Raw genomic sequence first — 22,779 nt, 5'->3', positions numbered from 1 at the left:
TGAAACTACATCATACACAGACACACACTGATTCATTTCTAGTAAAGCTATTATTTCTAGCAGATATATCAACATTCTTCTATTCTCATTTATTCATTCCACAAGAATTTACTGCGTGCTAATTACATGTTTATTGCTGTGGCTACTGAGATAAAAGACACAGTCACTCTCCTCATGCTGCTGTCAGATGGGGAAGTAATTGTCCACTTCTAGCCATTTGCCTGTAACAGTTTTCTGGAGAGTTTTCCTGCCTCCTCGCATACTGTGTAATATTGCCAGACTCATCTGGCAGTCATGTCATTCTTCTAGACAAAGATCAATCAAATAAAAACTTCTCTGCTTGTAAGATATAGACAATTATTTCCTTATTGTCCCTGAAGCACACTAGTACTTACTTCCAGACTTCTGAGGATTTCCTTCCACTCTCTCCATCTTTCTATACTTGGAATGCTCTTCTGTTCTGCTATCTAAATCCTATTCATTCAAAACCTGGCTCTTCAAAGAGATTTTCTGAGACGTCATTGGTCCACATTGCTCTCTTGCTACCCCATTTGCTGCAGACTTTGTTTTCATTGCTAGGTTTGAAGTACCTTGGGGAAATTACTTATGTTATGAAAAGTGAATCCCTGGCCGGTTGGCTCAGCGGTAGAGCGTCGGCCTAGCGTGTGGAGGACCCGGGTTCGATTCCCGGCCAGGGCACACAGGAGAAGCGCCCATTTGCTTCTCCACCCCTCCGCCGCGCTTTCCTCTCTGTCTCTCTCTTCCCCTCCCGCAGCCAAGGCTCCATTGGAGCAAAGATGGCCCGGGCGCTGGGGATGGCTCTGTGGCCTCTGCCTCAGGCGCTAGAGTGGCTCTGGTCGCAACATGGTGACGCCCAGGATGGGCAGAGCATCGCCCCCTGGTGGGCAGAGCGTCGCCCCTGGTGGGCGTGCCGGGTGGATCCCGGTCGGGCGCATGCGGGAGTCTGTCTGACTGTCTCTCCCTGTTTCCAGCTTCAGAAAAAAAAAAAAAAAAAAAGAAAAGTGAAGAACTTTTTCAATAAATGGTGAGTAATTCTTTATGTCTATGAAAGACTAAGGAGAAAGAAAACTATGGTTAAAAACAGAAGAGGTTTTGGGCTAAACATGAAAAATAACTTCACACTGAGTTTTCAAAAACATAAAAATTGGCAACAAATATTATATGTGTTGCTGGAGCTGAGGGGCGAAGCACAGAGAATTGGTCCTTAATGGCTTAAACATTCATTTGTCTTAAAAGAAAAAAAAGAACATTTCTCCCAGATATTTGAAACTATGTTATTTTACAATACAATTTACAAAATATTGCTGGTCCATGGCATCTGAGACCAATACAAAGTAATGGTGAAGGAGAAGTGTAATTGAAATAAAACCCAAAAACTAAAAATAATTAAAAATATTGCTGACTCCAAAAAGAATTACCTAAAGGTCATTCCGTTCTCTTCACTTATACAATTCTTAGGTTAGAGTTGGTATACATAGGAATAAGAGAATTTTGCTATAATTAAAATATTTTCTAATGTTGGATCTAAGTATTTGGTTTCCAACCCCAACTAGTCATCTTTTTTTTTTTTTGTGACAGCGACAAAGAGACAGAGAGAGACAGACAGACGGGAAGAGAGAGAGATGAGAAGCATCAATTCTTCACTGTGGCACCTTAGTTTCTCATTGATTGTTTTCTCATATGTGCCCTGACCAGGGGGCTGCAGCAGACTGAGTAACCCCTTGTTTAAGCCAGCGACCTTGGGCTCAAGCTGGGGAACCTTGCTCAAATCAGATGAGCCCGTGCTCAAGCTGGCGACCTTGAGGTTTCGAACGATGCTTTATCCACTACACCACTGCCTGGTTAGGCCCAACTATTCATCTTTAAAAAGATTTCTTGGGATGTATTATAGAATTGTACCCCTGAAACCTATATAATTTTTATTAACCAATGTCACCCAAATAACTTCAATTAAAAAGAGATATCTTGGGATTTCAAAATTATATTTCATTAGCATATTTTTGTTTATCTTTATTTATTACCATACAATTTTATTAGATTGACTCATATGAGATAGCTATTTAAAGTTTACAATGGATAAAAGAGCCTGAGCTAAGACAGGATATATGTATCTTCTGTTGTTGAGTTATAAGAATTTATATATATTCTGTACATTAGTTCTATATATGATTTTCAAATATTTTCTCCTATTCTCTGGGCTGCATTTTCACTGTTTTTTTTTTATTTATTTTACAGAGAGAAGATCAGATGGGGAGTGAGAAGAATCAACTCATAGTTGCTTCACTTTAGTTGTTAATTGACTGCTTGGTATATGTGCCTTGATTGGGCAAGCCCAGGGTTTTGAACTAGCAACCACAGCGTTTCAGGTAGACACTATCCATTGCATCACCACAGGCCAACCTTTTTATTGGTTTTTAAAGGCATCGTGGTTTGGGCTAATTATGTTAAAAGATTACTTTTAACTTATGACTTTTCCAATAAATGGCATTTGGTTAAAACTAAAGATCATTAATGCAACGTCTTTATTAACTGGAACTGGGATTAGTTTAATGATATGCTCTTTACTATTCAATTCCCTACTACAAACCACAATTGAACACACAAACTGACAAGATGAGTTTAGGCATGCTCAATCAAAAGACACTAACTCACTGCTGGTTTATTCTGTGTTAAGTAATGGAGAATGCCAGAATAGCAGCCAAGCACACAAAAAACAACCTCTTACATAACATTTACCTACAAGGGGCATTGATTTGGCACTTGAGAGAAGTTTCTTTGCTTTGAGTCAAACTAAAGCAGTTAGATTTAGAAACAGCCTGGGAGCCTGACCAGGCGGTGGCACAGTACATAGACCGTTGACCTGGATGCTGAGGACCCAAGTTCGAAACCCAAGGTCACCGGCTTGAGCGTGGGCTTACGGGCTTCAGAGTGGGATCATAGACATGATCCCATGGTTACTGGCTCGAGCCCAAAGGTCGCTGGCTTGAAGCCCAAAGTTGCTGGCTTGAGCCCAAAGGTTGCTAGCTTGAAGCCCAAAGTCACTGGCATGAGCCCAAGGTCTCTGGCTTGAGCAAGGGGTCACTGGCTCAGCTGGAGCCTCATGGTCAAGGCACATATGAGAAAGCAATCAATGAACAATAAAAGTGCTGCAACTACCAGTTGATGCTTCTCATCTCTCTCCCTTCCTGTCTATTCCTCTCTCTCTCTACTCTGTCTCTGTCTCTCTCTCGGGGGAAAAAAAAAAAGAAAAAAATGCCTAGGAAACCCACAATGTAAAAAATTACAACAGGCAAGTAAATTTTGATTTTTAAATAATGGGTACTGGCCCTGGCCGTTTGGCTCAGTGGTAGAGTATAGGCCTGTCATGTGGCTGTTCCCAGTTCGATTCTCAGTCAGGGCACACAGGAGAAGCGACCATCTGCTTCTTCACCCCTCCACCCTCTTGCTTCCCTCCCTCTCTTCTCCCTTCCTGCAGCCATGGCTCGATTAGAGTGTGTTGGCTCAGGGCACTGAGGATGGCTCCATGGCCTTGGCCTCAGGAACTAAAATGGTTCTGGTTGCAACAAAGCAAGGGCCCCAGATGGGCAGAGGATTGCCCCCTAGTAGGTTTGCCGGGCGGATCCTGGTCAGGGTGCATATGGAAGTCTGTCTCTGCCTCCCCTCCTCTCACTTAAAAAAAAAAAAAGAGTACAAGTTTTTCTTCATTTCTTACTTTTATACATAAACCTTTTCTGGTGACTAGAAGAAACCTACAAATACTCTTTGCTAGTCATATTAATGGTTTATTGCCAGCAACTTTTAAACAGGGGTTCATTCAGTGCTATGAATAAATGAATAGATTTCATTACTTCATCATTATGTAGATGCTAAGTTAATATGTAAAGCTTAATATTAACTCAGAGATCTTTAAATCTGGTCTACTAGAAAATCTAAGAATCCTTTGGAATTCTTTTTCTTTTTTTTTTTTTTTTTAAGTAATGTCTTTTTTTTTTTTTTTCCAGTGACAGAGAGTGAGTCAGAGAGAGGGATAGACAGACAGGAACGGAGAGAGATGAGAAGCATCAATCATTAGTTTTTCATTGCGTGTTGCCACACCTTAGTTGTTCATTGATTGCTTTCTCATATGTGTCTTGACCGTGGGCCTTCAGCAGACCGAGTAACCCCTTGCTGGAGCCAGTGACCTTGGGTTCAAGCTGGTGGGCTTTTGCTCAAACCAGATGAGCCCGCGCTCAAGCTGGCAACCTCGGGGTCTCGAACCTGGGTCCTCTGCATCCCAGTCAGACGCTCTATCCACTGTGCCATCACCTGGTCCGGCTCTTTTTCTTTTTCTTTTTTTTTAAATTATTTTTCTGAAGCTGTAAATGGGGAGAGACAGTCAGACAGACTCCGGAACGCACCCGACCGGGATCCACCCGGCACGCCCACCAGGGGTGAAGCTCTGCCCACCAGGGGGCGATGCTCTGCCCCTCCAGGGTGTCGCTCTGCCACGACCAGAACCACTCTAGCACCTGGGGCAGAGGCCAAGGAGCCATTCCCAGCGCCTGGTCCATCTTTGCTCCAATGGAGCCTCGGCTGCGGGAGGGGAAGAGAGAGACAGAGAGGAAGGAGGGAGGGGTGGAGAAGCAAATGGGCCTCCTATGTGCCCTGGCCAGGAATTGAACCCAGGTCCCCCGCACGCCAGGCCAACACTCTACCGCTGAGCCAACCAGCCAGGGCCTCTTTTTCATTTTAATGGAAATAAAGTTATAATACCTCTGGTAAGAATTCAGCTAAAATTTCTTTTGGTTTCTTTTTCTTTTTTTTTAGTGAGAGAGAGAGTCAGACAGACAAGAAGGGAGAGAGATAAGAAGCATCAACTCATAGTTGTGGCAACTTAGTTGTTCTTTGATTGTTTTCTCAAAAGTGCCTTGATAGAGCAGGGGCTCCAGTTGAGCCAGTGGCCCCTTGCTCAAGCCAGCAACCTTGGGCTCATGCCAGCAACCATGGGGTCATGTCTTTGATCCCACACTCAAGTTGGTGGCACCTCGCTCAAGCTGGTGAGACCACGTTCATGTGCCTGTGCTCAAGCTGGTGATCTCGGGGTTTTGACCTGGTCCTCAGCATCCCAGGCCCATGCTCTATCCACTGTGCCACCACCTGGTCAGGCTCTGCTGGTTTCTACATATTTCTTAACCGTATCCGAAAGAATGATATTTCATTATCAAATCTTCCCTAAGAGACATTAAGCTTTAAGGCAAAGTTTTTGTGATAATCAAGACAGGAAAAATATTGACAATAACCTTAGTTATTGATAAAAACGAACTTTTTGTATTACATTGTAGTTTATAAGAGTAAGGTATATAGCAATAAACTCCTGATAATTTGTTGTTAAGGAAGCATTTTCTTTAGCCAGCTTTTCCACAATGAGCATGCTTACTGTATCCTTTCTGTTACAAGTCTGGCAACATTTAAATGACCATCTAGAATTTACCAGGACTGTTTTTGTGGGAGGGTTTTGATTTTAAAAACCACTTAGAGGAGATAACAGAAAGATTATTATATACTTCCTAGATGTCACATAACTTTAAAATTATTTAAAAATTTATTTATTGATTTTAGAAAGAGAGGAAGAGAGAGAGAAACATCAATTTGCTGTTTCACTTATTGTGCTTTCATTGGTTGATTCTTGTATGTGCCCTGGCCAGGGAGGGAGCCTGCAAACCTTGGCATATTGGGACAATACTCTAACCAACTGAGATACCTGCCCAGGGTCATAATTTTCTTTTTAAATGGCGGCAGTTAGTGGTACTCTTATAACAACATGCTCACTATTCTACCAGAGGGAGAAAAAAAAAGTGTCATTTTGTTTGAAATTCTGGGTACATTACTCAATATATCCTTTGTATTTAGGAAGTGAAATACTAACCAGTCTATAGGAACTGCAAAATCTATCTAAATGAATGACAAATGTAAATACAAAGCTGAAGGCTGAAATGTTCTTCAGTTGATATTTTCCTAACAGGAAAGGAAAATTTGCTTTTTTATTACCCAAGATAGTTCTGGAGACTTGGGTCAAAACTTGGCCAAATTGACCCTTATGAATTTTTAAAAAAGAAATTTATTATTTTATTTATTGAGGCATAAATAACATACAAAATTATGTCAGTTGGCCTGGCCGGTTGGCTCAGTAGTAGAGTGTCGGCCTGGTTGTGTATGTCCTGGGTTCAATTCCCGGTCAGGGCACATAGAAGAAGTGCCCATCTGCTTCTCTACCCTTCCCCCTCTTGCTTCTCTCTCTCTTCCCCTCCTGCAGCATGGCTCAATTGGAGAGAGTTGGCCCAGGTGCTGAGGATGGCTCTGTGGCCTCCGTCTTGGACACTAAGAAGAGCTCAGTTGCTGAGCAGTGGAGTGACACGCCAAATGGGCAAAGCGTCACTCCCTAGTGGGCTTGCCGGGTGGATCCCAGTTCGGGCACATGATGGAGTCTGTCTCTGCCTCCCCTCCTCTCACTGAATAAAAAATTAATAATAATAAAATAAAAAATTATGTCAGCTTCAGGTATACAGCCCAATACAATCTACCATTTTATCTTTTTTAAAATTTATTCATTTTAGAAAGGAGAGAGAGAAGGAGCAGGAAGCATCAACTCCCATATGTGCTTTGGGAAGCCCAGGGTTTTGAACCAGCGACCTCAGCATTTCCAGGTTGACGCTTTATCCACTGCGCCACCACAGGTCACAATCTACCATTTTAAATCTGAAGCAGTAACTGAATTCTTAAAAAGCACATCTATTTTGAGAGACCAATTAAACATTTTGGAAAACCAGGATAAGCTTATAGGAAAAGACTAAAGAAAAATTAGAGAAAAAAAATGTTAACTATAGAAACGCTACAGGATATGGCCATAGATATGAAATAAATCAGGCAAAAACAAACACCATATGATTTCATTTATATGTGAAATCTAAAGAACAAGACAAACAAAATAGAAGCAGACTCATAGATGCAGAGAACAGACTGACAGTTGACAGAGGGGAGAGCCATTGGGGGTGGGTGAAAAGGTGAAGGGATTAAGTAGTACATATTGGCAGTAAAGAACAGTCACAGAGATGTAAACTACAGCATATGAAATATAATCAATATCATAGTAACTATGTATGGGTCCAGGTGGGTACTTGAAATAATGAGGGACCACTCTATATAAAGTTCATGATTGTCTATTATGTTGTATGTCTGAAACTAATACAGAATAATATTAAATGTAAACTGTAATAGAAAAACAATACCAACAAAAAGAAATGCTATAGGATATAATAAACAAACATACCTCCTGGGCTGTGACCGGCATTCTTCCTCCCCACTGTCTGCCTCCTGTATAGGAAAATGAAAAAAATAATTTACAACCTGAGGTCTCATATCACAATATCATCAATGACATTTTACTAAGCTTTACTGTAGGAATACCTTAAGCATGCTGTGCACTTGAACTAATTTCTCTATAAAAAGTGACTTTAACCAACCCAGGAAGTTGATACATATCAATAGAAGTTATTCCTAATGGTGAGATTCAGCCAGTTCGCACCAGTTCAGCAGAACTAGTACCTATTTTTTTTTTTAATTCGGTGAACCTGTTGTTAAAATGGCACTTGTAATCAGGGTTCTCTTTAAGGTGGGCGCCTGGACAGCGCCCAATGTGGAAACACAAATTTACATTCCTTACTCTTTGTTCATCTGTGCAACAGTGTATTCTAAGCACCCGTAGTAATGTTCGTTCCGTTCATAGGTAAAGGAATGAGATTCTACTCCTACAGTGAAAAGATGTTTAAAGATAAATCACACAGCCAATGACACTCGGATAAAAGCAAAGAAAACTGCAAGGATACCAATCAAGAAGCAACACGGAAATATCTTAACAGTTTTATTGTTTTTTGTCAGGTATTATTTAATATATTTTCATTAATATTTTAAAACTCTTTCTTATAACATAATCTAGTTTTATGTATTTCTTTTATTGTTTTTATTTAAATATTAGATGCATGAAATAATAAACTACCTTTCGGTATATCATTTTTTTATACTTAAAAAATGGTCATTAGAGCAGAGACCCTGTTGTTCAATTATTTGAATCCCATCACTGGTTATTCCCAGAGGATACTTCAGTAACAGTCTACAAATTTAATTGATAACAAAGTGCTAATAATTAAAGGATTACCTCTAAAAACCAAATGAAGATGTTATAGTATTGTTACATATATTTTCATATTATTGTTAGGTTACTCCAAATTCAAAATGAGTGGGGCTCTGGCCTGTTGGCTCAGCGGTAAAGCATCGGCCTGGCGTGCGGGGGACCCGGGTTCGATTCCCGGCCAGGGTACATAGGAGAAGCACCCGTTTGCTTCTCCACACACCCCCCCCCTCCTTCCTCTCTGTCTCTCTCTTCCCCTCCCACAGCCAAGGCTCCATTGGAGCAAAGATGGCCCGGGTGCTGGGGATGGCTTCTTGGCCTCTGCCCCAGGCGCTAGAGTGGCTCTGGTTCCGGCAGAGCGACGCCCCGGAGAGGCAGAGCATCGCCCCCTGGTGGGCAGAGCGTCACACCTGGTGAGCGTGCTGGGTGGATCCCGGTCGGGCGCATGCGGGAGTCTGTCTGTCTCTCCCCGTTTCCAGCTTCAGAAAAATACAAAACAAACAAACAAACAAAAAAACCAAAATGAGTGGGCATTCTGACTACCACCAGCAAATATCATCAAGATGACCTATTAATGATTCCATCAACATAATGGCTACTATTTATTCAGTATTTATAACATGTCAAGCACCTTGCTCAACACTTTGTCCTATTTATTCCTTATAAACTCAGAAGGTTGATGTTGCATATTTTTCACTGATTCTAACATAAATGTAACTTAGGCTAAATCAGTGTGATTAAAAAAGATCACTGAATCACAGTTTAATTGCAATATTTATTTTCCCTTAGAGGCACATAACCAAGAGTATTATAACTTATGGCAATTTAGACTCAATAAAGTATGAATATTTTACAGATGAAGAAACTGACATTCGCAAAGAGGAAAAGTAAGCTGCCTAAAGAAACTCTTATGGTCAAGTCAGAATTAAAACTGATAGAATACTACCTACTAACACATTGAAAATGCATATCATTTACCCCTCTCTAGCCAGGTTAGCAATTATTATGTTAAGATGTTATACTCCTGACCAGTGGTGGCACAGTCAAGTGTCAACCTGGAATTCTGTCACCAGTTCAAAACCCCAAGCTTGCCTGGTTAAGGCACATATCAAAAGCAACTACAAGTTGATGCTTCCTGCTTTTCCCCCACCATGCCACGCCACCTACCCCATCTGTCTCTCTCTCTCTAAATTCAATAAATAAAATCTTAAAAAATAAAAACAAAAAAAGCCAATTCCTCTAACTTGATTCTTCTTTTTCAAGATTGCTTTATCTTCTAGTAAGACTATTTGTCTTAAAATCTACTTTATCTGATATTAATATAGACATTTCAGACTTTATTTGCAAGGTACATTTTTCAATCTCTCTATATTTTATTTTATTTTTTTATTTTTATATTTTTTGTGACAGAGATAGAGAGGCAGAGAGAGGAACAAATAGGGACAGACAGGCAGGAAGGGAGAGAGATGAGAAGCATCAATTCTTTGTTGCGGCACCTTAGTTGTTCATTGATTGCTTTCTCATATGTGCCTTGACTAGGGGGCTACAGCAAATCGAGTGACCACTTGCTTAAGCCAGTGACCTTGGGCTCAAGCTAGTGAGCTTTGCTCGAACCAGATGAGCCCGCACTCAAGCCAGCGACCTCAGGGTTTTGAACCTGGGTCCTCTGCATACCAGAGCGATGCTTTATCCACTGCGCCACCACCTGGTCAGGCCAATCTCTATTTTTTTTTTAATAAATTAAACTTTTTTATATTTAGACAATTAAATTTAACAGGGTGACATCGGTCAATCAGAGTACATAGATTTAGAGGAAACATCTCCACATTGTTTGGACAGTTGATTATGTTGTATACCCATCACCCAAAGTCAAATCATCTTCTGTCACCCTATATTTTGTTTCTCTTTAAGCCCCTCCCCTTCCCCCATCTCCCTCCCTCTCACCCCGCCTTTCCCCCTGGTAACAACTGCATCCCTGTCTATGTCCATGAGTCTCAACTTTGTGCCCCACCTATATATGGAATCTTATAGTTCTTAGCTTTCTCTGATTTACTTATTTCGCTCAGTATAATGTTATCAAGGTCCATCCATGTTGTTATAAATGATACTATGTCATCATTTCTTATGGCTGAGTAGTATTCCATTGTGTGTGTGTGTGTGTGTGTGTATGTGTGTGTGTGTGTACACACATACACACCACATCTTTTTTATCCAATTTTCTATTGAAGGACATTTTGGCTGTTTCCATGTCTTGGCCTCAGGTCTGTGAGGAAGGAGAAAGACTCAGTCCTTTGGTATTATTTTTTCTTCTGTGCTTTGGCCTGCCTTCTTGTGCAATCATACCTTTGTCTATCTGGTGTGTGTATATTTCAGGTTAATCTGGGTTTTTTCTCTGCATATAATTGTAGAATTTGTTGAAATTTCAAGAATTCAGAATTGTAGAATTTAATTCCAATAATAACCATTCTTTGATTTGTGCTATAAACTTTTCAAAGAACTTACACAAATGTGTAATATAAAAACACATTTAAATAATATTTGAAAAGTATTAATCTCCCCTTGAAAAGATGAGGAGTATCTCTCATGCCGCCATTTCTCTGACGTCACTTCCGGTCTCCAACAAGTTAAACTTTATTTTTTTTCCCTTCTTTATTTTTTTATTTAATTAATTGTGTTTACATAGATTCTAGGGTCACCCCAAATGCATCCCCCTTCCCCACTATTACTCTCAACATCTCCCTTGCCTCCCTCCCTACAGCACCCTCTCCCCTTCCCTTCAGGTTTATCCCATCCTATGATCCCCTTTCCCTCTGTCCTCTTTTCCTCTGGTCCCTTTGATCCCTCCTCTGTCTCAATTCCATTTCTCAGTTCTCATTATTCCTTGGATTCCTCAAATGAGTGAGGTCATATGATATTTTTCTTTCTCGGCCTGGCTTATTTTACTCAACAGAATAGTTTCCAGGTCCCTCCATATTGTTGCAAAAGGTAATATTTCCTTCTTTTTCATGGCCCCATAGTATTCCATTGTATATATGTACCAAAACTTTTTAATCCACTCCCACTGACGGACACGGGCTATTTCCAGATCTTCCTATTGTGAACAATGCTGCCATAAACATGGGGGTGCATTTCTTTTTTTCAGTCAGTGATATGGTGTCCTTGGGATATATTTCTATAAGTGGGATGGCTAGGTCAAAGGGCAGTTCCATTTCTAATTTTTTGAGGAATCCCATACTGTTTTCCACAGTGGCTGCACCAGTCTGCATTCCCACCAGCAGTGTAGGAGGGTTCTCCTTTCTCCATATCCTCACCAGCACCTATCGTGTGTTTTGTTAATGAGCGCATTCTGACTGGTGTGAGGTGGTATATCATTGTGGTTTTAATTTGCATTTCTCTAATGATTAGTGATGTTGAACATTTTTTCATTTGTCTATTGGCCATCTGTATGTCCTCTTTGGAGAAGTGTCTATTCATTTCTTGTGCCCATTTTTTTATTGGATTGTTTGTCTTCCTGGTGCTGAGTTTTACAAGTTCTTTATAAATTTTGGTTATTAATCCCTGATCAGATGTATTGTTGAATATGTTCTCCCATTGTGTAGTTTGTCTTTTTATTCTGTTCTTACTGTCTTTAGCTGTGCAAAGGCTTTTTAGTTTGATATAGTCGCATTTGTTTATTCTGTCTTTTATTTCATTTGTCTGTGGAGATAAATCAGCAAAGATATTGCTGTGATAGATGGCGGTGAACTTACTGCCTAGGTTTTCTTCTAGGATACTTATGGTTTCACGATTTACATTTAAGTCCTTTATCCATTTTGATTTTATTTTTGTGCATGGTGTAAGTTGGTGGTCTAGTTTCATTTTTTTGCAGGTAGCTGTCCAGTTTTCCCAACACCATTTGTTAAAGAGACTGTCTTTACTCCACTGTATGCTCTTACCTCCTTTGTCAAATATCAATTGTCCATAAAGATGTGGGTTTATTTCTCGGTTTTCTGTTCTGTTCCATTGATCTATATGCCTGTTCTTATGCTAGTACCAAGCTATTTTTAGTACAATGGCCTTGTAGTATAACTTGATATCAGGAAGTGTGATACCTCCCACTTTATTCTTCTTTTTCAAGATTGCTGAGGCTATTCGTGTTCTTTTTTTTGGTTCCATATAAATTTTTGGAATATGTGTTCTATATCTTTGAAGTATGTCATTGGTATTTTAATTAGTATTGCATTGAATTTATAAATTACTTTGGGTAATATAGACATTTTAATGATGTTTATTCTTCCTAACCATGAGCACGGTATATGCTTCCACTTGTTTGTGTCTTCCTTGATTTCTTTTATCAATGTTTTATAATTTTCTGAGTACAAGTCTTTAACCTCCTTGGTTAAATTTACTCCTAGGTACTTTATTTTTTTGGATGCAATAGTGAAGGGAATTGTTTCCTTAATTTCTCTTTCTGACAGTTCATTGTTCGTGTATAAAAATGCCTCTGATTTCTGTGTATTAATTTTATATCCTGCCACCTTGCTGAATTCATTTATTAGGTCCAGTAGTTTTTTGACTTAGGCTTTAGGGTTTTCTATATACAGTATCATATCATCTGCAAATAATGATAGTTTTACTTTCTCTTTTCCAATTTGGATGCCTTTTATTTCTTCTTCTTGTCTGATTGCTGTAGCTAGGACTTCCACTACTATGTTGAATAAGAGTGGTGAAAGGGGGCACCCCTGCTTGTTCCTGATTTTAGGGGAATTGCTTTTAATTTTTGTCCATTAATTATAATGTTGGCTGTGGGTTTTTTTGTTTTTGTTTTTAATTTTTTTTAATTTTATTTATTCATTTTTAGAGAGGAGAGAGACAGAGGGAGGAGCTGGAAGCATCAACTCCCATATGTGTCTTGACCAGGCAAACCCAGGGTTTCGAACCGGCGACCTCAGCATTTTCAGGTCGACGCTTTATCCACTGCGCCACCACAGGTCAGGCAAGCTTTGTGTTTGTCATAGATGGCCTTTATCATGTTGAGGTATGTTCCCTGTATTCCCACTTTTCTAAGAGTTTTGATCATAAATGGGTGCTGAATTTTATCAAGTGCTTTTTCTGCATCTATTGAAATTATCATGTGGTTTTTCTCCTTCCTTTTGTTTATGTGGTGAATGACAGTGATTGATTTACGAATGTTGTACCATCCTTGCCTCCCCAGAATAAATCCCACTTGATTATGATGTATGATTTTTTTTCATGTATTGCTGGATCCGGTTTGCTAATATTTTGTTGAGGATTTTAGCATCTATATTCATCAGGAAATTGGCCTATAATTTTCTTTCTTTGTGTTGTCTTTGCCTGGTTTTGGAATCAGAATTATGCTCGCGTCATAAAAGGAACTTGGAAGTCTTCCTTCCTCCTGAATTTTTTGAAATAGCTTGAGAAGGATAAGAGTTAGTTCTTTGAATATTTGGTAGAATTCACTAGTGAAGCCATCGGACCCAGGGATTTGTTTTTTGGGAGCTTTTTGATAACTGTTTTGATCTCTTTTGTTGTAATCAGTCTGTTTAGGTTTTCTGATTCTTCCAGATTGATTTTTGGAAGATTATATGTTTCAAGGAATTTGTCCATTTCACCTAGGTTGTTTAATTTTTTTGGCATACAGTTCTTCATAGTATTTTCTTAGAATATTTTGTATTTCTGTTGTGTCGGTTGTTATTTCTTCACTCTCATTTCTAATTTTATTTATTTGAGTCCTCTCCTTTTCTTGTTGAGTCTTGTTAAAGGTTCATCGATCTTGTTTACCCTTTCAAAGAACCAGCTCTTGGTTTCATTGATCCTTTGTATTGTTTCTTTAGTTTCTATGTCATTTATTTCCGCTCTGATCTTTATTATTTCCTTCCTTCTACTACCTCTGGGCCTTACTTGCTGTTCTTTTTCTAGTTCTTTTAGATGAAGGGTTAGGTTGTTTATTTGAGCTTTTTCAAGCTTTTTAAGGAATGCTTGTAGTGCTATGAACTTCCCTCTCAGTATTGCTTTTGCTGTGTCCCATAAATTTTGAGTTGTTGTTTGCTCATTATCATTTGTTTCTAGGATTTTTTTTATTTCTTCTTTGATTTCATTGTTAACCCATTTGTTATTTAATAACATGCTATTTAGTTTCCATGTGTTTGAGTATTTTTCAGTTTTTCTGTTGTGGTTGATTTCTAGTTTCATGCTATTGAAAATGCTTGATATGATTTCAATCTTCTTAAATTTGTTGAGACTGCTTTTGTGTCCTAACATGTGGTCTATCTTAGAGAATGTACCATAAGCACTTGAAAAGAATGTATATTTTGCTGCCTTAGGGTGAAAGGTTCTAAAGATATCTATTAAATCAAGTTGATCTAGTGTGTCCTTTAAGTCTGCTGTTTCTTTGTTAATTTTCTTTCTTGAGGATCTATCTAGTGATGTTAGTGGGGTATTGAAATCTCCTACTATTATAGTATTGCTGTTGATCTCGCCCTTTATATCCATCAAAGTCTGCTTTATATATTTAGGTGCTCCTATATTAGGTGCGTAGATATTTATGATGGTTATATCTTCCTGTTGGATTGCTCCCTTTATCATTATGTAGTTACCTTCTTTATCTCTTACTATATTCTTTGTTTTAAAGTCCATTTTGTCTGATATAAGTATTGCTACCCCAGCTTTTTTTTCATTTCCATTTGCGTGTGAAGTATTTTTTTCCATCCTTTTACCTATGTGCATCTTTTGTTTTAAGGTGTGTCTCTTGTAGACAGCATATGTACGGGTCCTGTTTTCTTATCCATGCAGCTACCCTATGTCTTTTGACTGGATCATTTAATCCATTTACATTTAAGGTTATTATTGATATGTAGTTGTTTATTGCCATTTTATTCTTTAAAGCTGTATTCCTCTTTTGCTATATTCTTTTCCCACTTTGATCTGTTTACAACAAGCTCCTTAATGTTTCCTGCAGCATTGGTTTGGTTGTAATGAATTCCTTGAGGTTTTTTTTGTCTGGGAAGCTTTTTATTTCTCCTTCAATTTTAAATGATAGCCTTGCTGGATAAAGTAGTCTTGGTTGTAGGCTCTTGTTCTGCATTACTTGAATATTTCTTGTCATTCCCTTCTAGCCTCAAGTGTTTCTGTCGGATGTCATCTTTATGGGGGTTCTTTTGTAGGTGATAGCCTTTTTTCTCTAGCAGCTTTTAATATTTTCTCTTTATCGCTTAGCTTTGGTATTTTAATTATGATGTGTCTTGGTGTAGATTTCTTTCGGTTTCTCTTTAATGGAGTTTTCTGTGCTTCTTGAACTTGTGAGACCCTTCCTTGCATCAATTTAGGGAAGTTTTCAGCTATGATTTGATTAAATAGTTTCTATCCCTTGTTCTTTCTCTTCTTCTTCAGGAACCCGTATGATGCAGATGTTATTTCTCTTCATGTTGTCACAGAACTCTCTCAGAGTTTCCTCAGACTTTTTGAGTCTCTCTTCTTTTTTCTGCTCTGCTTCCATGCCTTTTTTCATCTTGTCCTCCAACTCGCTGATTCAATCCTCAGCTTCATCTGTCCTGCTTTTAATTCCTTCCATTGTGGTCTTCATTTCTGATATTTTATTTGTCACCTCCGACTGATTCTTTTTTTAATATTTCAGTGTTCTTTTTTATACTTGCTATCTCATTATTTAGGTGTTCATAATGGCCATCCATTGTTGTTCTAAGATACCTAAGCATCCGAACAATCATTATTCTAAACTCTACATCCGGCAGTTTGGTTCTTTCCATATCACTCAGTTCCTTTTCTGGAGATTTCTCTTGTGGTTTCATTTGGATTGCACTTCTCTGTCTTCTCATTATGTCTGTGTGTTTGGGTGTGTTGTTTGTAGGGCTGGTTGAGTCTAGGTTTGGTGTTGTCTGTCTCCAATTTTCAGTTGTGTTATTTCTAGGTCTTCTTGGGTTGGCATCAACTATTGTTAGTAATCCACTGTCAGGTTTGGCTTTTCTAGTAGAACTGCTTTGAAGTCTTGATTTGTTTGTTTTCTTCTGAGTTATCTCGGTGGTAGTCTTGTCAACTGCAATCTCTCTATATTTTAAAGAATGTCTTTTATAGACAGAATACAGTTAGATCTTGCTTTATTTTACCCATTCTTATTACTTTTGCCTCTTAATTGTAGTGTTTAGTTCACTGACATTTAATTTTGATTGTTTTAGGGCTTTTTTTTTTTTTTTTTGTATTTTTCTGAATCTGGAAACAGGGAGAGACAGTCAGACTCCTGCATGCACCCAACCGGGATCCACCCAGCACGCCCACCAGGGGTGATGCTCTTCCCACCAGGGGGCGATGCTCTGCCCCTCTGGGGTGTCGCTCTGCCGCAACCAGAGCCACCCTAACGCCTGAGGCAGAGGCCAAGGAGCCATCCCCAGTGCCCGGGCCATCTTTGCTCCAATGGAGCCTTGGCTGCGGGAGGGGAAGAGAGAGACAGAGAGGAAGGAGGGGGGGTGGAGAAGCAAATGGGCACTTCTCCTATGTACCCTGGCCAGGAATCGAACCCGGGTCCCCCACACGCCAGGCCAACGCTCTACCACTGAGCCAACCAGCCAGGGCCTGTTTTGGGGTTTTTAAATTGTATTATATTATACATAGCGTTCCCATTGAGCTTTTCAAAAACTAAATATTATATACATACTAACAAGATTCATGCACTTATTATATAAAGCTCTAGTTCACTCATTTTTACTGGGGTAAAAGATTGGATTATATGACTATATCAGAGTTTAGCCATTCTACTTAGATAGATGAGATTGTTTCCAATTTTTGGTGTCATCAGTCATGCTGTTATACACATTCTTGTACATATCCTTTGGTCTAAATGTACAAGAATGTCAACAGAATATATACCTAGGAGTGGAATTAGAAGGTTGAAGAGTCAATAAAGTTTCGAATTTACAAGATAGTGTCAAATTATTTTCCAAAGTGGTTGTGCTGATTCATATTCCCACTAGGAAGGAGAGTTTCATTAATCTTTTTTTTTTGTTTTTCGTTGCGCATTGCGACACCTTAGTTGTTTATTGATTGCTTTCTCATATGTGCCTTGACAATGGGCCTTCAGCAGACCGAGTAACCCCTTGCTTGAGCCAGCGACCTTGGGTCCAAGCTGGTGAGCTTTTGCTCAAACCAGATAAGCCCACGCTCAAGCTGGTGACCTTGGGGTCTCGAACCTGGGTCCTCTGCATCCCAGTCTGACGCTCTATCCACTGCACCACTGCCTGGTCAGGCTCAATTAATCTAAACCCTAGTCAACACTTGGAATCATCAGATTTTTTCATTTTTGCCAATATAGTGTTTATCTCATTATGGTCTTAATTTGCTTTGCCTTGATTACTAATAAGAGCACCCTCTTACATATTTATAGGCCATTACTAGCTTCATACCGTTTCCCTCATAGCTAAATGAGAAGACCCCAAAGGGGATATTTTAAAAATGAGAAGATCAAAAGAGGGATAATTCAAATTATGTTCAGCTCTTTAGTGGATCTCTCTACCAATGAGAATTGTGATGCGAGTATGTAGAAAAGTAAAAAGCAAAAACACCCTTGATACTTCCTTAGAGGGCACAGTCAAAACCAGTTACATCTACACAGGTGAACTAATATTTATTGAACATCACTGTGGGCCAAGTAACTTTATGTTATTTTATTTAATGTGCACCAAAACACTATGGACTTGCTCAAGGTCACATAGCCAATTTTTGGTATAGCTGGATTTGAATTCAGGTCTATTTTCTGCTATTACCAGCTGCCTCTAAATTAAGAATCTGACTTTGATACTTGTATCCCAAGATAGTGGGTAGAAAGGAAACTACAGAAGAAAGCATATTTGTTTTCATGGCTTATAATAAAACAACATGCTTTTTCATCTTTCTATGACTCGCACAATTTAAATGTCCCAAAAGAATGGAAAATTCCTGTGGAAAATTCCAGAGGGGGTTAAAAGCAAGTCAGAGAGTATTTCTAACATAAGATCCCAAATGACTTTTTTCTTTCTTTCTTAGATTAATATTACAATAAACCAATGAATGATTTGCTTCCCTTTCATCTTATTTGAAAAAAAACTTTTTAAAAATTCAGTATATTAAGTCATTACATATTTAAGGTAAATGGATTTAAAAGGAATGAAGAAAATGTTTAATTATATTCATTTCAATAGAACTGCCAAAAATGCAAAGATACAACACTGCTTATTTAATAAGAGTAATTACCAAGTAATAGTTATTTTGAATAGTGGCATTTTATTTAAAAAAAATTTTAAATTGATTTTAACAAGAGAAGAAGGGAGAGAGAGAGAGAAACATCAATTTGTTGTTCAACTCATTTATCCATGCATTGGTTGATTCTTATATGTGCCCCAACCAGGGATGGAACCCATAACCTTGGTGTATGGGGACAGTGCTCTAGCCGATTGAGCTACCCAGCAAAGGCTTGAATGGTAGCATTTAAATAAATGGTAGCTAAAATAGAATGTTTACCATTCTATTCTAACGTATATACACCAGATATAACCACCTACTTTGTCAAGTAACGTCACACACTATTAGTAAAAATGCTAAAAGTTGATCTCAGAACATTAGAAATTATCAGGAGAAAGTGTAGAGATAGCTTTTAGTTTCTTCATAGTGAACAGAGTAATTTCTGATGGGTAAGGAGGAGAATTAAAAGACTGGCTTTTTAAAAATATTCCAGAGTCCTACTGTTAAATAGTTTTTATTTAAAGAGTATAATTACTTCTTGATGTTCTTAAGAAAAATCTAACCTATAAACAGTATACTATGAGGTTATAATATGCATTTAATATTAGGGTATTCAGGAACCATAAGTGTAAATTGAAAGATTAATGCATTCTTGTTAACCTAATGTAATACCTGAGCCTAAAAGTAGGTTGCTAACTAAGTAAAAGATGTTTGGAAAAATGTAAGCACCTAAGCTATATTTGCTGAGAAGTAGGCTGGGGTGGGGGGACTGGGGACTGAAGTGCTGTCAGCCTTGAAAAACAATGGGCTAATATATACGTGTTCAGTAATACTTTCCCAAACCTTATTGTTCAAGATTCTTTACATTTTCCATATGCTCCATTGTAAGTAGACTCATTCATCATTCTTAAAAGATAGTTTACTTCCTTTGTTGTTTCATTCACGAGGAAGGCCCCTCTCCTCTCACATCCTTCCCCAGCCTTCAAAGTTTTCTAAAAGCTAGTAGTTTATGACATTTCTTTTTATCACTTTCCTGATAAACTGAATGTCTCTCTCCACACCTGACAGTTACTGTACATATTTTTTGTGGCACTACCCCATTCTGTTTCTGGGTTACAACTGAGAGCTGTCACTGGATGTCTACAATCCTTATTCCACTTAAAATTTTTATTTAATATATGCAACTTAACTCACACACTTGTGATAATTTCAGAGTTACCATACCATCTTTTCTATAACCAGAGATGCAGTTCTTTGAGGATACTTGGTTTTAAAAAGCAACAAGTCTTACTGTGTTCTGAACCTGTCACATCTGACAAACATGCAATATGGAAACTTCACACGTCACTAGTTCTTAAAACTGGGTCCTTTCAGAACTTTTCTTTTTCTTATATTTATTTTATTGATTTTAGAGAGATGAAGGGAGAGAGTGATAGGAACGTCAATCTGTTCCTGTATGTGCCCTGACTGGGGATCAAACTGGCAGTCTCTGTACTTTGGGACAAACCAACCAAGCTATCTGGCCAAAGCTCAGAACTTTTTTTTTTTTTTTTCACAGGGACAGAGAGAGAGAGTCAGAGAGAGGGATAGATAGGGACAGACAGACAGGAATGGAGAGAGATGAGAAGCATCAATCATTAGTTTTTCATTGTGACACCTTAGTTGTTCATTGATCGCTTTCTCATATCAGCAGACTGAGTAACCCCTTGCTGGAGTCAACGACCTTGGGTCCAAGCTGGTGAGCTTTTTGCTCAAGCCAGATGAGCCTGCGCTCAAGCTGGCGACCTTGGGGTCTCGAACCTGGGTCCTCCACATCCCAGTCCGACGTTCTATCTACTACGCCACTGCCTGGTCAGGCAGAACTTTTTTTAATAACAAAAATCTCCAGGTCTCATTCCTATAGATTTTGCTTTCTTAGTCTTGAGTGGGGGCCAATGGTGTACTGTAGCTGGTTAATACAGGCTCTGAGAGTCAAGTGTTAGAGTTTTAGGAATCTTGTGAGACTGTTAGTAGCTTAAAATTGGACATGGTGAAACTATCTATCAGGGAAATTATCAAGTGCTACAAAATCAGCCCCCACCTAGAGAACAGATTTTTAAACATTTACCAGCCCACCATGAGGTATAGGCCCAAGAATTTGCACATTTTAAAAGTGCCATTAGATAACTGATAAGGAATTAACATAAAAAACCTTTGTCTTAATGGTTTGGAAAAAAGCAAAAAGCCAAGAGTATACATAGCTACTACTCCCTCAGAGTAACTGTGCTCAGTGATGATGGGAACTCAGCTCTCCATGAAGATCTATTGTCTCCCTTCCTAGGCCATAAGCTCTGTAAAGGCAGGACTGTGCATAATGGCAGTCATACAGAAATGCTCAGTAGATATTAGATGAATTAACATATATATTGTTCAAAATATCATAATCAGTAAGTGGCAAAATTAGGAATCAGTGGTTCTCAACTTTTTTACACTTGGGGACTGGTGAAAATAGGAGAATTATTTAAGAACTGCTAAGGCAGAAATCACCCTGAGCATAAGCAAATTTGACTAAGATCACTGGGTCTATAATATTTATACAACACCAGGGTGATTAACTTTTTTTAAAATAACTTGCCCCAAGTTACATAGTTTTATTTGTAGTGGATTTTACATTTAAAAATTTATTTATTGATTGATTTTAAGAGAGAGAGGGAGAGACACAGAGAGAGACAGAGATAGCAGTCTGTTTCTATATGTGCCCTGACCAGGTATCAGGCTCTAACCAACTGAACCACACAACCAGAGCAGGGTGGTTAACTCTCTTGTGGACCAGCACGAAATTTCTGGGGGACAGGAAAAACACTGCTTTAGGCTAATTTCAATATATCATGTGCCTCATATCCATTAAATTATTGGTCATAACCCTGGTTCATCAATTCAAGATGAGTGCTTAAGGGTGGGGTAGAGAGCAAGCAGCACTCATCATAAGATAAGACTGGCACATAATTTAAAGTATTTTCATGACTATTATTTGAATCACTCTGAGATGAATGAGACACAGGTATGATTAGAGACTTATTTTTCAGCTGAAGAAACTGTCTCATGGAAGTGAGATAATTTGCTCAAAGTAACCCAAGAGTAAGCAGCAGAGTCAGGATTCTGTCTGGTAAGGTAAAATATACCTTCTGCCAGAGCAAGTTGCTCCTCTTGCATTAAAGGAATAATGCAGGTACACTGATAGGGGTCTGATCATAGGCCTTGCCTTTGAATGATCTCTTTGTCCAGATTCTGTTTCCTTCTGCCCAAGTGAAACTCCATATCCCACTCTCTGAAGACCCCACACTTGGTCCATTTCCTACATTGCAGCCTGAGCCTTCAATATGGACATACGGCCTTATGTTCAGCCAGGACATAGTAGTACAACTGCACTAATTGTTCACAATGGATAAAGTGTGGCCCTGGTACACCAAGGTTGTGGGTTCGATCCCTGGTCAGGGCAATCAATGAGTACACAACTAAATGGAATGAGTGAGTTGATGCTCCTCTCTCTCTCTCTCTCTGTTTTCCTTCTCTCCCTTCCTCTCTCTCACAATAATGGGAAAAAAAATTAAGTAAATAAATAAATTTTGAATCTGATCTTAGCTTTATCCTGAAGATAGTGCCTGTATCATCTGTTCTTTTCTTTGTGTGTCCTACTAGCTACAACTCAATTGCTTAGCCTCGTTTCTGGTTTTAGCACCAATCCCCTGCTATACATAATGACCATGCTTCCACAAGAAATTTAAACCATTAAAAGCACTGATAACATCTGGGGGAAGCTAAGTAAAATCCATTTAAGTTTCTCTTAATATTAAACATTTAAATTGTTTATGGATATAAAAAATTAGACTATGACCCACCAAAGTTATAACTTGGAATATTATTCAGAAATAAGGCTGAAGAACACATGTAGAAGGGGAATGAAGCAACACTGATTACTTACCAAATATTACTAAACTAACAGCATAATTTCTCAAGTTTTCTGGTAATTTTCAAACTAAAGAGCTGACAAATATAGTTAATGGCCCTAACCACAAAGAAATTAGAATGTTTAAGACACAGATATATGGTAAGACAGGTTTGACTAGGGGAGAATGCATTGCTATATTGCTAATCTTTGTACTTAAATCTAGACAATTAGCTTTTCAGCCACCAATGGGGAAAACACAGAGTCATGATACTAGATATCTTTTTTACTGTTATAATTTAAAAAAATTTTTAATTATTGATTTTAGGGAGAGAGGAAGGGAGGGAGAGGGGGAGAGAGAGAGGCAGGAACATCAATCTGTTCCTGTATGTGCCCTGACTGGAAATTGAACCAAGCAACCTCTATGCTTCAGTAGGATGCTCTA

At 38.7% G+C, this 22,779-nt stretch overlaps 1 protein-coding gene across 1 annotated transcript in view; it reads right to left on the bottom strand.

The window, feature by feature from the left end:
- The window catches only part of SSH2 (slingshot protein phosphatase 2), a 286,303-nt gene that overhangs the window by 160,315 nt on the left and 103,209 nt on the right, over window positions 1-22,779 (bottom strand). The window contains exon 2 of the mRNA XM_066263132.1: window positions 7,328-7,371. Within this exon, the coding sequence (XP_066119229.1) occupies window positions 7,328-7,371 (44 nt within the window). The remainder of the gene's footprint in view (window positions 1-7,327; window positions 7,372-22,779) is intronic.

This window comes from Saccopteryx bilineata, chromosome 2, assembly GCF_036850765.1.
Source record: "Saccopteryx bilineata isolate mSacBil1 chromosome 2, mSacBil1_pri_phased_curated, whole genome shotgun sequence".
In the NCBI taxonomy this organism is placed as follows: Eukaryota; Metazoa; Chordata; class Mammalia; order Chiroptera; family Emballonuridae; genus Saccopteryx; species Saccopteryx bilineata.
The sequence above is the reverse complement of the archived record's forward strand: the minus strand, read 5'-3'. Positions and strand labels throughout refer to the sequence as shown.